At 53.8% G+C, this 15213-nt stretch overlaps 1 protein-coding gene across 1 annotated transcript in view; it reads right to left on the minus strand.

Moving 5' to 3' along the window:
* Positions 1–7383, minus strand: part of ACSS1 (acyl-CoA synthetase short chain family member 1) — a 38614-nt gene extending 31231 nt beyond the window's left edge. Inside the window, exons 1-2 of the mRNA XM_037405097.1 lie at positions 7077–7383; positions 3153–3249 (exon numbers count right to left, since the gene is read on the minus strand). Coding sequence (XP_037260994.1) covers positions 3153–3249; positions 7077–7368 — 389 coding nt within the window. The 5' untranslated portion in view covers positions 7369–7383. The remainder of the gene's footprint in view (positions 1–3152; positions 3250–7076) is intronic.
* Positions 7384–15213: the final 7830 nt, after the last annotated feature.

Raw genomic sequence — 15213 nt, forward strand, 5'->3', positions numbered from 1 at the left:
GCTGTGTTAGCTAGAGAGACAGGACAAAACTCAGCAGTGAGAGATCACTACAACTGAGCTTTTAAGGGCAGCCACCATAGTTCCAGCAAAACTGAAATGTTTCACCCATGGCTTTGGGTACCTTTGCCAACAAGGAGATGTCTGGATTCCTCTCCTAGCACAGAGCACTCGAACTCAGCTGCATAAGCACAGCCCACCTTGCTGACAAGTGTGCACAGGGATGCAGGCTGGCTCACAGCATGGCGCCCCAGCTCTTTGCCTGCTGCAAGCCAGGCAGTGAGTGGGGCAGCAAACGGAGTCTCTTACTTCTCCCAGTGATGAGCACGCTGGGACAGCACCTTCCAGCGTAGCTGCACTTCCTGCAGTGCATGGAGGAGGTCACTGATCCAGGCCTTCCCCTTCCTAAGGGAGGAGGAAGCCTGTTCCAGCCCTTTTCCTGCACAGCTACCTGCTTCCTTCGCCGGCAAGGGGCCAGCGCTCAGCTGTTTTCTTGCCCCTGACAGCTCCCCAGAGGCGAAGGCAGAGAACCCACGTCTGTCCCTGTGCCACCCAGGCCTTACCCATCAGGAGAGCAGCTCACAGCACCAAGCTTTGCAGAGTGGATAATGCAAAAAACTGGTGTCTTGTACCTCTCTGCACATAAGCCCTGGACACCTCCCAGCTGAGATTCCAGGACTTTCCTCAAAGCTGGTCCATAAGGCAGCAGCCAAATTAAGTCTTTACCTTCCTCACACATGACTTTAAGGCTGCTGTCCCATTAACAGCCACCCAGATCCTAAGGAGAGCGGCACAGCTCTGCCACAGACACCAGAGTTCGGATCCTCCTGATAGGCAGCATCCCTCCTGTTCCCTCTCCACGCTGGGACTGTCCTGCCCCAAGGCTGGCAGGCAGAGACCCCCCTGCTACAGAAGGCTCTCAGAGGATTACTCGGCCAGCATCAGCATCACCACTTCGGGGCCACCTCTTTTTCTGATATACTTTCCTTCTTCTAGCTGAACTTCTTCTAGCAAAACTTCAAGCTAAAACAAGACAGTACTGCAAAGTTTTCAGCTAAGCTCAGCCTCAAAGGGAGGTCAGTGCCAGCACACCTTGGAAAACCTTACTGCCCCACTTAAAACCTTTAAAAAGGCAGCCCAAAGATCACAGAGCAGGCAAAACTTCTGATTGTCTCCTTGCATACACACCCATATATCACCGTTTTCAACAAAGCTATTCCTGACTTAATGAGATAAGCAGAGAATCAAGTGACCTGTTTTACCACGTCACAGGACCAAAGACTCCTGAGAAATCGGTCACATCTCACCAAGAGTTTCAGGCAGGAGGAGGAACAAGGCTCTCAAATACAAGCAGTACTTGGAAAACAGAGTTTGTCAACTTGTCTCCCACTTGGATGTTCTTCCATCTGGTTGCTAGTTACCGTACCTCTGTAAGGCTGCACAAAGAGGGATTCAGAGGTGGGTTACTTGTCTTCAAGCCACAGCAACCACCAATCCACAGGCTGAAAATATGCTTTCTTCCAAACACATTTTGGCATGGCCAGTTAAAAAACAATCCTGTTGCTGTTCAGAAAGGTGTTCTGATATCTCCAGGGGTCCCAAGAAGATGGTTTGAGGGTCTGGAGCAGCTCAGAACATTTCAGGTAGCGCAGTGTATGGGGGAGGCCAGCGATGCCTTGCATGAGGCTGTGCTATCTGATGGGCTGCTCTCCTCCTCAGGTTGATCGGAGCGGAACTGCTGCCTCTCACCTATCCCCAGTTTCACGTCTGGGGCATGAAGAGTGTGACAGAAGTACATACACCACCCCGAACCCTGGAAGAAATCTTCCATTCCATCTCCTTTACTACCACCACAGCAGCAAAAGCAAAAGCCAAAGCATTTAGCCAAGCTACCCAGCCGGTTACAACACGTTTGGAGCCACGTAAATGCCCTCACCACCTGTCAAATAAAAATACCAAGTCTAAAACCAATTCAATTCTTCCATAACTTTATATCAGAGAGTGTTTTTTTTCTGTTGAATGGAGCATTAACCTCTCAAAGCTATTTGTACACCCACTCCTCCCTGCTGACCAGCTTCCTCGCTCCAACAAATAATGTTTTCAGGAGCTTTAATTCTGGAGGTGAACCAGACCACCGGAACCTATTCAGACTCAAGTTGAACCAGGCATCCCAACTTCCAACAAGCTACAGAAAACATTTTGTAAAAGAGCCAGATGCCAGGACTTCCTGGGTGTCCTCTGCTTTCTGATCCAGCAGAACGAGCAGGTGGCACCCTGAGATCCAGCAGATCAAACATCTGGCTCCCTAAAATACGCACTGAGGAACATACAAGTCTGAGAACCCTTTAACTCTGAGTAGAGACACAGATGATGTAAAAGGCATTCCTGCCAGGCAGGCCTGTCTCCTAAAAGAGGGCACATAGCAAGGAGAACAGAAACATACTTGAAAACCGCCGTATTCCAACAAACACTGCGATCTATAGCAGCAATTACAAGCAGGTGTCATGCAGAGCAGCCTCAAGGTTGCTCTAAACTGCACTGAGGATGGGGAAGGACACAGGGAGCTTCAAATTCCCTCCAGCCAGGACTCGGCATCATGCTGTTGGCCATCAAGACAAGATGTCTGCGCCAAGACATCTGCTGCTGTGCTGAAACCAAAAGCTGCTCACAGAAATCTTCCCATGAACATTTCTAACAAGCAAAAAGAGAACTGGCAGATGAGAACCTGAGCCAGGGAGAAAAACCCAAGCCTTTCTCTTCTAAAAGCCTCCACTCAGAGGGAGGGGATCTACAGGCAGACCTGATTAATGCCATAACCAGAAGATGATGCAGATCTCAATCTGAAATTTTCAGTAGCTGTCACTGACATCCACTGTACTCTCACCCTGTAACACATTTATTAGGCAGGTGTTTTAGATCAGGGAGCCCTCTCCATGAAGAATGTAATTTCTTCGTGGGAACGTGCCTCCCTTTGTCAGGAGCTATCTCGTGGTGACACCACCAGCTAGCCACCATGCCGTGACCACGTGTCCTACGTGCCGGGGTACCCTGGAAGAAAGCCAAGATCCGCGGAGGTCGGATACAGAGCAGCAGCCCTTCCCGCCACCTCCCCCACCCCCCCCAGGCATCACCAGGCGAGCGAGAAGGTGCCATACCTGTATGTGACATGCACTGCAGTGCCGGGCTCATCTCTCTCCCAGATCAAAGCCACTCTGTTTGGAGACCTTTCGACATGTTGATCCAAGCAATTGACTGTAAGAAAACAGAGGTTTGAACAAAGCCTGGCCACATGCAAGGTGCTCTGTAAACGTGGCTTGGCCGAGCGTCACAGCGAGCCAGCGTAACACGAAGCACCGTTAGCTGGCTAGCCAGCCACGCATGCGTTTGTAACGCTGGAGGCGACAGCGTTTGCAGCACCGGTGAAGCTGTCCTTTGCCGTATCTGTAGCCTGCAAATACCACATTTAATTGGTAAAGCTACCTGAGAGGGCACCCCCACAAGAGGCCTCAGCTGATTCAGTTCAGCTCAGACCCACCAGCTCAGCTTCAACCAGCCCAAACCTCCCCCCTGCTCCCAGCAGCACAAAGACAAGATACTCTTTTGCTGGTTTTGCTCCTCAGAGCAGAGGTTCACTATATAAATCTGACAGACTGTCTTCCCCAGCTTGCATGTTTAGCACTGCTTCATCTGAATCTTCTAATTAAAGCTCACTTGAAACATTTTTTTCCCAGGTATAACAAAAGAGCTGAATCTCAGCTAACTGAAAACATCTAAAACTTTAGGTTCGTAAAGGCACAGAGACCTACGCATTACCATGCATCTGGGAAAGATGAATTTGTCTCAAGCTGTGTACTACACCTCCTACAGCTTTAAGGTATAAAATCACCTTCTGAAGGTGCACCTCTCCCCCCCAGCAACTTGAGGTAGAGGAAACCTAAACAAACTACGTGAGATGCTCAAGTGGGCACAGGGGAAAGCACCCACCCTGAAGAAGCTTATAGAAAATCCACCCAAGAAATCTGCCTGCATGGTCAGCAGCAATTTGCATGATGGTTAGAGATTAACCTTGTAATGCATTAATTCCAAGTCTAAACGACGCTTACTTACTTCATTATAATCTCCCAAAGGCGGTTACTTTATTTCAACAGACAACTATCGAAAACTAGTCAGGCACACTGCTGTATAACTCAAAGAAAACCCTTAAAAACATTTGCTGAGCTTCATATCATATTTCCTGGAAACATTAATACTGGTGGGAAAGGATTGCCTTTTTCCTGAAAAATTACGTGCAACAGAAGCTGCCTATTGCTGTCGCAATTTGTGAAGTTAAGTACACGGCAGCCCAGGAGTCAGCTTCAGCTGCTCCATGATCACAGCTGATTTACACCACCACATGGAGGGCAGGAATGAACCCCCAAGGTGCAAAGAGAGAGAAATCCTGCAGAATTCAGGATATTTCATTACACGAACGACTGTCAATCTCAAAAAAATGAAGTGCTCTTCAGCTCTTGATTTATTTTTAAATGTAAATTCCTGCAGCAATACTATAAAAATAGAGGAGGTAAAGCCATTTCTTGGGCCATCCCAACACTATACAGGAGGACAACAGCTCTAAGGGGGAATGCTTTCAGCAGTTACATGCTGGTTTGCCCTGCTGTCCATCCATAGGTAACTGGAACTCCGGCAGCTCGGTCCACCACGCTCAGCAACTCCCACCTCCGAGCTCATTGCAGCAACACCCTCACGTATTGTGCCACACTACAGTAAATCACATTAACGGGGATTCACTGCCCAAGCAGCATTTCTTACTCCTGAGCAGCCATACGAGCCTTCCAAGGGAATTTTTGTTGCTGCAAACCCCAAAGCTGAGCCAAGTGAGAGCCTTAGCTCTTTGTTCAGTAAGAACCAGCAGGTGAACCAGGGCCAAATGCTATTATTTCCTTCCTGATCTGAGGCTTACAAGAACTTTCTGCTTGTTTTACAAAATAGAATTCGGTGACCTTCCACTTACTATTATACTCTAATGGTTTCTCCATAAATCCTGACACACAGAAGCTCACAGTTCCCCCAGACCCTGCTGCAAGGTCTCCCCAAGCGAGAAGCAGCAGGTGATGGAGATGCCTGCGGTGCCGCCATGCTGGGACATGGGCGCACAGGGCGCCCCTCAGCAGGGACCTCAACTGTTGCCCTGTTTCCGTAACCAGGGTTCAAATCAAGAGACCAAGGGACAGAGCCAGAGCCTCCCAGCAGAAAACCAGCTGTGGCCGAGTACCATCTTCATTGTGTTATAAAGGAAGAAAACCAGCAACAGCAAAACTTTAATTCTGTGCATCTATGTTTCAGAGGCCTACCGTTTCTTTTTACCTGCGCAAAGAAAATTAAGCAGCATTTAGTGCCTGCTGAAGAACCAGACCTAAGACATGACCTAAAATCAGGCCCAGCAATGTCTGCATTTCAGACACCTGCCCCTGTGGGATCTAGAAGAAGGTGTGGGTCCCACTCTGCAAGGGGAAAGAAACAGATCCCTGGAAGTCTCTGTGCTCAGCCAAGCTCTTCCTTTCAACAGGAATCAATGAAAACTGAAGTCTGGCTAAAGTCCCTTTGAATGCTAGGTGTTGGAAGCAGGGCTGTACACATACCTCTAACTCTGATCCACTGCTAGGAATCATCTCCTGCGAGAAGATGCTCCCCTACATCCTCTGGAAGGCCCGAGGAGGGTTTTGCTGGGAAAAAAAGGTGGCCAGACATGGCTCCTGCACTACTGAACGAGTGACTCAAGCACTCTCCCAGGAATGGGAAACGAAGGTAACAAACATACATCCCTGTTAAAAGCCATCACCACGAAGTTATACCCCAGACAGGGCTGGGGTTTACCCTGCCGGGTGAAGCGGGGCCGCAGCACTGAACAGCCTTCAGGGCAGGTAGGGCCAGGAGGGAACTCGGAGGTAGGCAGCACCGTCACGGCAAATTTTTCTCTACCTATATGTCAGTGGTGAACTTGGAGGAAAAGGCCAAGCTCCTCATTCAAGAGAGAAAAGAATCATCGAATCACAGAATCGTTTTAGTTGGAAAAGACCTTTGAGATCACCAAGTCCAACCGTTAAGCCAGCACTGCCACATCCACTGCCAACCCATGTCCCCAAGCACCACATGTACGCGGTTTTTGAACACCTCCAGGGATGGTGATTCCACCACCTCCCTGGGCAGCCTGTCCCAGTGCTTGGCCACCCCTTCCATGAAAAAGTTTTTCCTAATACCCAACCTAAACCTGCCCTGGTGCAACTTGAGGCTGTTTCCTCCTGTCCTGTCACTTGTTATCTGGGAGAAGAGACTGACAGACACCCCCTGCCCACAGCCCCTGTCAGGCAGCTGCAGGGAGCGATCAGGTCCCCCCTGAGCCCCCTCCTCTCCAAGCTAAGCATCGCCAGCTCCCCCCCACCAGCCTTGTGCCCCAGCCCCCTGCGCGGCTCTGGACACGCTCCAGCCCCTCCGTGTCCCTCTGGCCGTGAGGGGCCCAGAACTGAACCCAGGATCCGAGGTGCAACATCACCGGTGCCCAGCGCAGGGGGACGGTCACTGCCCCGGCCCTGCTGGCCACACTGTTTCTGACACAAGCCAGGGTGCTGCTGGCCCCCTCGGCCACCCGGGCACACGGGGGGCTCATGCCCAGCCGGCCCAGCCAGCCCCCCCGGCCCCTTCCCCCGGGCAGCTCCCCAGCCCCCTGCCCCCCGCCCGCAGGACTCGGCGCTCAGCCCCGCCGAACCTCACACCGGGGGTCGCACCGTGCCCGCGGCGGGGGCGCCGGGTAGGGGGGGCTGCCGTGCCCGGGGACGCTGCACGCCGCTGCGGCGGAGTTCCTGCAGCAGCAGCCGCGGGGGGAGCAGCACGGGGCAAGAGCCTTGCCCCCCGGGTTTTCCCCCTGCGCCCCAGCATTTCGCAACCCCCGGCAAACTTTCCCCGAGCGCCCCCCAGCCGAGCCCCCCGGGGCGCTTCCCCAGAGCGGGGCGCTGGCGGAAACACGTCCCGGGCGGCCCGCAGGTGACGCGGGGGGGCGGCGGGGGGTCCCGGGGACACCTTACCGGAGACGTTGAGGCGGCCGCCGAGGAACCAGCGAGCGGCCGCCGGCCCGGGCTGGCAGGCTGTGTGGAAGGGGCTGTCCCAGCGCAGCGTCCCCCGGGCCACCTCGGCCCAAAACGCGGCGGGGTCCCGGGCCGCCCGCTCCTGCCAGAGCCGGTACCCGCCGGGCGGGAGCGCCGCCGGGTCCCCCGCGTCGCTGCGGCAGCGGCGGCCGGAGCCCGGCACCCGCCGCGGAGAGAGCGGGCGGCGCAGGGCGCCCAGCACCCGCGCTCGGGCCACCGCCGCCAACTCCATGGGGCACGGCCCTGCTGCCTCGGGGGCCGGCCCCGACCTCGGCCCCGGCCCGGCCCGGCCCCGGGCCCGGCCCCGCCCGCCCGCAGCGGCCGCCTCGGGGAGGGGCTGCCCCCGGCGGCGGCTCCCGGAGCGGCCACCGGCACCCCCAGGGGGCCTGCGGCGGGCCCGGGGCGGCCCTGCAGCCACAGGGCCCCGGAGCGCCCCAGGAGGCCCCCCTGTGCCCCCACGGCCTCGGGAGCACCCCGCAGAGCCAGGGACAGCCCTGCACCCCCGCCACCCCAGGGTCACGCTGACGTGCGGAATTAAACTCTGTAACTCAGGACAGGTTATAAAGCAGGTATGTTTAATTCACCGGTGGGCATCAGGGTGGATAATTCCAAAAGCACCTGCTGCCCCGACTTCTTTCTGCACGTGTGATTTTAACTATACATTCATACATATTCAATAGATGCCCGAGAATAGGTTGGGTTAGGATAATTAGTCTACTGAGAAGTCATTAAGGTAAGTTTCCTCCCATTTGCGCTTGTGCTCTGTCTCCTGGTGGGGGTCGTTGCCTCGAGTTTCTTCGAAACCAAAACCCAGGACAGATCGCATACCAGTGTCCTCTTATCGGCACACAGCGCATCCCAGGTCCGTCTTACCAGTACAAAGGGCCCCAGGACCGGGCCTAATTTGCAAAGTCACACTGTGAAGCTCTTCTTAGTACATACAATGAGAGTTTTAATTATTCTAAGTTTTCCATATCCTATTAATCTAGTTATTTCTAAGCTTTCTCTCAATGCCACACCCAGGGACACCCTTGCACCCCTGGGAGCACCCCACACCCATGGACATCCCTGCACCCGCATGGCCCTAGAGCACCCCAGGAGACACCCCTGCACTCACATGGCCCCAGGATGGCCACCACCCAGGATACCCCTGCACCCCTGGGAGCACCCCACACCCATGGACATCCCTGCACCCGCATGGCCCTGAAGCACCCCAGGAGACACCCCTGCACCCACATGGCCTCAAGAGCACCCCAGGGTCACCCCTGGGAGCATCCCACACCCAGAGACAACCCTGCACCTACAGGGCCTCGGGAGCACCCCACACCCAGAGAGATACCCCTGCACCCTCACAGTCTTGGGAACACCCACAGCACCCACACAGGTACACTCCATTCAGAGACACCTACCCAAATACACCCCCATGTCCAGACAGCCCAGGGAGGACCCCCCCTGCACCCCCAGAGCCACCTGCAGAGATACCCCTGTACCCACCCTGGGAAGATCACCCGCAGGCAGGCAGGGGTACACCCCTGCACACCCCGGCATGCCCAGGGACAGCCATGGGCTTTAACACACACAGCACCAGGTGGTGCCTAAGCCTCTTGTCCTGTCAAACAGCTGATGCCCCTCACAGCACTTCTGGGCACCCAGCACCGCCTCTGCACAGCAGCATCACAGTGCAAGCTGTGGTGCACCTGGGCAGGCAGCCGACACACCATGCCCTCCCACACTGCCACGTGTCCCACCCCTGTCCCTTCTCTCGAAGTGGGGTAAATCCCTCATCCACTCTTTGCCTGGCAGCCCTGCAAGCATCGCATCGTCACTGCCACAGCACGTCGCTCCTGGCTTCGCTCTCACCACGCTTCTTCCTCCGTCTGGATCTCAGGACCAGATCTGACCTTGACTTTCCAGTGCAAACCCCAACAGCAGCAGCGAGGTTTCCCAGCAGGTATCTCAGAGCTTCATCCCTGCGCACAGCAGGTGCCTCTTTGCTGGCATGAGCAAACCAATGCTTTTAGGCGCTGTGGTCCAGCCTCCCAGCACAGAGTTTGATGAATCCCATTAGAGCGGGAGGGTCTGGGCATCCTTAAGAAGTGCCCGATTTACCCGAGCGCCAGATTAACTCACTCCCAGTGTCTGGGCAGAGAAAGCACGTTCATGTCCAGGATTAAAAACTTGAACCTACTCTTTATGCTAAGCTGAAGCTTGTTCTGGCAGTGCTAAAGTTGTAAAGTTATATAAATCTATATATAATTATATATTTTATATAAAACCATCATTGTTCCCTGTCCTAGAAATATCACCAGACACTTTATCGAGGTAAATAATACAGATTTTACCAGGATTTGGGTTTCTAGCACTTCTGACGTTTGCAGCTGTGGTTTATAGGTAGTGCACAAGAATAAATGTGCTCTTCACTTCCTTGTAAGGTTGGCATCGCTGCTCGTACCGCTCGGGACTCCTCACCCGGGTCCTCAACCAGGTGTCCGGGCTTGCCCAGGAGCTAAAGGACAACAGCAGATGTGTGCCACCTGGCGCCGGACCGCGGCATGGAGCGCTCCTTGCCTTTCACTCGCGTTGCTGAAGGGTTGCTCATTAGTTTTCTATCAAATATTATTTATATGCAAACCATTCCCCTCCCCCCGCCCCCCAGGATTTCAGAGGAATGCTTTTCACAAAACAAGCAAATGAGCTGTCAAAAAAACCTGAACATGAATTTAAATTCCTTGGCCTGAAAACCTAGCTGCTTCATTTGCAGACCTTGACATCTTCTGGGAATGGTGCCCTTCTCTGGTTTTCTTCCACATGAGACTGATTTTCCTTTTCCACCACCAAGCTGGGGTTTTTTTCATGCTTTAACAGACCACCATCTCCAGCCCCCACCCCCCTCCCCACCCCCCACCAAGTTTTGACTGTCTTTTTCCTCAAAGCAAGCCATGACCATCATCAACACAACTCGGCTGTAATCCAGCCTGGAGGCCACCCCATCACCCCATTCAGCTGGGCAGCTGAGCAGGAGAAGCACAACCCCAGATCGCCTTCCTTGCCTCCAAGAGAGCTGAGGAGAGGGGAGATGAGTTCCCTGAGATTTTTGCGATACCTCCTTCTCCTTTCTGGCAGTGAAGGCTGGCATCAGGCTGTTGACTTTTGAGAACCAAGGGGTATTATGGCAATTCTCATTGAGTACGGTGCTTGAGTATGCCGGGAAAGGCTGGTGCTGGATAAAGGACAGGTTATGGAATCGCTTCCTGCATTCGCTGTGTCTCCATTTGGAAGACCCTCTGGCATTATGGAGTCCAAACAGCAACGCTGGTCTTACTAGCTCCGGAGAAGTCCCATTACTGTGACCTGCAGAGGCCACCTCTACAGAAGCTCCCAACAGCTTGTGGCTGCCTGGGCAGAAGCTGTCATTCCCTGCCACAGGCAAGTCCCCTGGCACGGCCTCCCAGTCTGGCCAGGCAGCCTCACTGCCCTGCAAGAGGTTTTAGCAGCGAACAGGCTCACCTGCTGACTAGCCGCAGCCCTCGGCATGTGTGAAGGGTTTTCTGCACTGGTATCGTAGCAGGCACTGATGAACCAAGCCAGCAGTGGTTTGAGTAGGGGGTGAGTTTGGCTGTAGGTATCTGTTGATCAGAGTCATAGAAAAAAAATATCAAAACCAAAACCAAAATCCCCAACATCCCACATCTTTCTATTCCTATTCTTATTGCTCCCAGCAGTTATTTATTGGCCTCATATTCGATTCCTGCCAACATATACCAGATTTACTCAACACGGTGTGCAAGCCCTAAAAGTGCCAGCATAAAACTGAGCACAGCCAGAGGTGTCTGCTGGGTGGGGACCTTCGGCTGGAAGCACTTGGGCACAGGATTTTCATCCCTGCCAGGTTAAGAAGCCTCTGGCATCCTAGCAAGACTGGCTGGCTTTTCCACATCCACCTCTGGAGACAATCTGAAGCCTCAGCCCTGGGCTGCAGCAGGCAGGCTGGTCCCAGCCACAGCCTCTGTGCCGCAGGAACTCCATGGGCTTGTCCCACATTTACCCTGCAGTCCACCGCTTCCCCTCTCCGGTGTGACAGCCTGGAAAGCACCCGTCCTGTCCCACCAGGGAGAGGGACAGTATTGGGGGATTTCTGCTTGTGCCCCTCTCCCAGGCACAGCCACGCCCCCGGCGTGCACACAGATGCCCTCTGACTGCCTTTCTACCCGTTCTATCAAAGCAGCTCTTTGACATGAGTTATGCTTCCCAATCGCTTGTCCCTCTATTTTTCCCTTAATGGCCTAAAAAGGAGAGTAAGATGATGGTGAAACCCATGACTGCCACTTGGTCATCACCATTCTGCTCCTAACTATTTTCCAGTGGTCTTCCCTCATGGTATGCACACAGCTGGTATCTGGCCCCACAAAGAAAGGCAGGGCCCAGGAAAAACATCATCATAGAGTCATGTATATGCTGGTCTGCGTTAGAAATCTTCCCAAGTCACAATTAACTCAGATTTTAATGAAATCTTTTGATCATTTTCAGCTACATTTGGGCCTGCAGATGAAATTGGACAGGTTCCCAGGTGGCTGTGCCAGTGGATTGGTGGGCCCATTCAGCTCCATCTGCAGAGGAGAAGGCTCAGAGGGAGGTTTAAAGCAGGGATGAAATGAAGCTAAAATGCAGTTGCTCACGTACCACTTTAACTCAGCAGCACAGATCAGCACGGACCTTGGGTCCAAAGCAATAGCAACTACAGTGGATTTGAAGGAGCAGAGTACTCGGCTAATCGGGGATGTGAATCTTTGCCAGGTCAGCTCACACCCAGCCACACCTGAAATAAAGGTCTACACAGCATAAAAAACATTTGCTGCACTCCCATTTATGAATGTGTAATAAATGCCCTGCAACTGGCAAGGGAGAAAAACAATACTTGGAAAATCCAGATAACTAAAATGCTTTTAGGCAGGTGTAAAGAGACTAAAAAACCATCTCTGACATTATAGCACCTTTTTCCAAAGATCTAACTCATGAGATTGCACATATTTCCCTTAAATTGTCTGCAAGGTTTGCATTTGCTGTACACAGTACAAAAACCACTTAAAAGTGTTAAAAAAATCATGAACATAAATGCATTTCTCCCCCAAGAATGTTTCAAGATGCACGATTTAAATCTGTGATAAGGCTTCTGGAGACCCAGCACCCAGCTGAGCCCAGAGGCAGCTGCAGCACACTGTGCCCGCCCGGGAGCAGTGTGTAGCACTGGACCAAGGTGCAAACCCAGCAAATGACAGAGGTGAGTGCAGGTGTCTGCCATGCGAGGTCTGGCTGCAATGCCTGGCACAGGGCATGGCTGCCACACGCATGGTGGTGCTGCGTGGTGCAGGAGCAACCCACAGGGTGCGGGCACAGGGGCACCTGGTGCTCCTCCAGGCTGTCTGTCCAGAGGCCATAGAGGGCATGTCATGTTTGGCAGCAGAGAACCGATGCCCCAGTGGCACTGCTCAGAGCCCAGTACCTAGCACAGTGTCAGTACTGGAGACTCCTTGCCACTGCCAGTGCAGTAATACACTGAAGCAGTCAGTACCAAAAAAGATCCCTGCTTTTTCTGGGTATCCTTCTCTGCTAGTGCCCATACCCTCCATCACACTCATCCTTAACCCGACCAGGTCATCAGCTATCCTACCCTCAAGAGCTTCCTGCTCAAGGATGGATTTCAGACCAAAGGGATTCAGTGCTGCTGTTGATACTGATCAACACTGAACTGTCCTTGCCATGTGGCTCCTCTCCTGCACCAGCACAGTCTGCACTGGTTTTGCTATGTGCTTTGCTCCAGAAAATCATTGCTGATGAACCTCTTCATCCTGCTGGCTTCCTCTTGGGCAGCGCTTGGGGTTGCCCACCCGGAGGAGGGACCGAAGGTTTCGGCACCAAATTCTTCCATCCTCTCCAGCTTGGTACTGGTGCTCTGGGCCCAGTGTCCACATATGGCAGAGGCCCACTGATGGGCAGACAGTTGCCTGGTAGAAACAACTGAGGAAGTTAGGAAGCCTCCACCTCTCGCTTGACTTCCACTTCAGCTGATCAAGTAGTGTGGCCTTCCCCTGTCAATGTTAAAGAGACATAAGTTGCAACTAGTTGCGTGAAAAACTTCTTTCCCAGGAGGGGGGTGGAGGAACCCAGAGAGGCTGTGGTCTTTCCATCCCTGGAAATCTTGTAAAGTGTCCTGGACAAGTCCCTGCTCTAATCTTGAAGCTCTCTCCCTAGCCAGCACCCAGCACCGCAGTACCCAAGCAAGGTGGATGCAGTGGTGGTTGCCAGGTTCAACCAAGAGCTCAAGTCATCAGGCAAGTTTGTGGTGCTGAAGCAGGTGTGCGGTCAAGCCAGGCAGTCAAGCTACAGACCAGGATCAGGTCCCATGCTGGCAGCCTGGCACAGACACTGTCCAGTGACTCCTGCCCATACTGACAAGACAGACCCAAGCTCAAGCCAGGAAGTCCCACCACAGGTCAGGGTCCATGGACAGGTACATCTGTGGCTGAGCTGGAGATCAGCACAGCATCGCTCAGGCAGGGATGGAAGGCTGAGCTGAAATGGAGCTCACGGTCCTGTGGGCAAGGTGTGGGCAGAGCCCCCGCTGAGGCCAGTGAGGGCCATTAAGGACATCAGTGCACTCAGAACCACCACAGCCTCTTCCAGTTCAACTCTGCTTCTGGGTCTATGCTTGGTGCTCCACCAGCCTGCTGAGAAAGGGATCTGAAGGGCACGGAGAGGACCTTTGCAGAGGAAGATAGCTCCCTCACCATCTCCTTTTGTTTTGCCCTCTCAAACCCAGCACCAGGAGCCAGTGAGTGGGGATACAAGTGATGGGGACTTGACTTGCAGCACAGAGAGCTCATGCCGCAACTGCCAATCATCTGTCAATCATCGACCTAGAATGACAGGGGCCTGGGCATAAGTATGTAACTGCCTTTGAAGGGTTGTGTCACACCCTGGGACCTGTGGGATGAGCTGCTGCAGGGCTGAAGACTCCCTGGAGTCTCTGCAGGATGCTTCCACTGAGCAAGTCCTCAGTGCAGGGGACCCAGGGCCACCTCCAGCCAGGAGAGGAATTAGCCTGGTAGCCCTGGACTCCCTGGTCTGAGTGGCTGGTGGTGGCCACAGCTGTGGTAGATCTACCTTTGCACGGGCATGTCTGCAAGGATCTTCATAACGTATCCCCCTCGTTACCACCCTGGCCCCAAGGGACTGCTTTGGGAGTCCTGGGTATATGTATATGAGTGCAGATATATATATATGGGTGAGATACAACCCACAAGGGACTGGGGAGCACCACAGCTCCATGGGACCTGGTGTGACATCCCACACATGAGATCAGATGAGAACCTCCAACAAGGGATGGACAATGGGTTGGGTCACTCTGGTGGGGGCAGGAAGAAGGCACAGGCGTGTAGCAAGTCTGTGGGGAGGGTCTGGCGCAGCACCCCTTGCAACGTGTTGCATGAGCATCTATAGGGCACAGGACGGGTGCACATCCACAGTCTGGAGCACAGGTATGAGGTACAACTGGGGGTGTGGGCAATTTGCAGCACACATCTGGGGCGAAAGGGAACAAGAAAGCCCAGCCATGTGTACCACACTGTACATCTGTAGGAGCTGCACACTTACCTGTACTCTGAGTACACCATGAGTAGCGGTGAGCTGGAGTGTGTGGAATGGCATGTGGAGCAGGGGCACAGTTGTGTACCTCGGGGTGGGGGAGCAGGGGAATGCCCAGGGACAGGCGCCCCACTCAGCTGCCTGCAGGGAGAAGCTCACTTGCGTGAGACATTCCTGTGTGTGCTGCAGTGCTGGTAGCACTGGTGCTGCGCCCAGCTGCAGGCTGCTGTTCCCAGGCAGGGCAGGGGGGCAGGATCTGGCCCTGTGAAGCCGGGGACGGTGCTGGTTCTGGAAGTGCAGTGTCCAGCCCAATGCTGGTGGCGCTGGTCCTGGTCCCAGTGTGGTGTCCAGCTCAGACTCTGGCACTAGCAGCACAGCACAGCGCACCAGTCCCTTGCCAGGGGTGTTAGAGCTAGTCCTGGTCCCAGAGCACTGG

The sequence above is a fragment of the Falco rusticolus genome, chromosome 12 (genome assembly GCF_015220075.1).
Source record: "Falco rusticolus isolate bFalRus1 chromosome 12, bFalRus1.pri, whole genome shotgun sequence".
In the NCBI taxonomy this organism is placed as follows: Eukaryota; Metazoa; Chordata; class Aves; order Falconiformes; family Falconidae; genus Falco; species Falco rusticolus.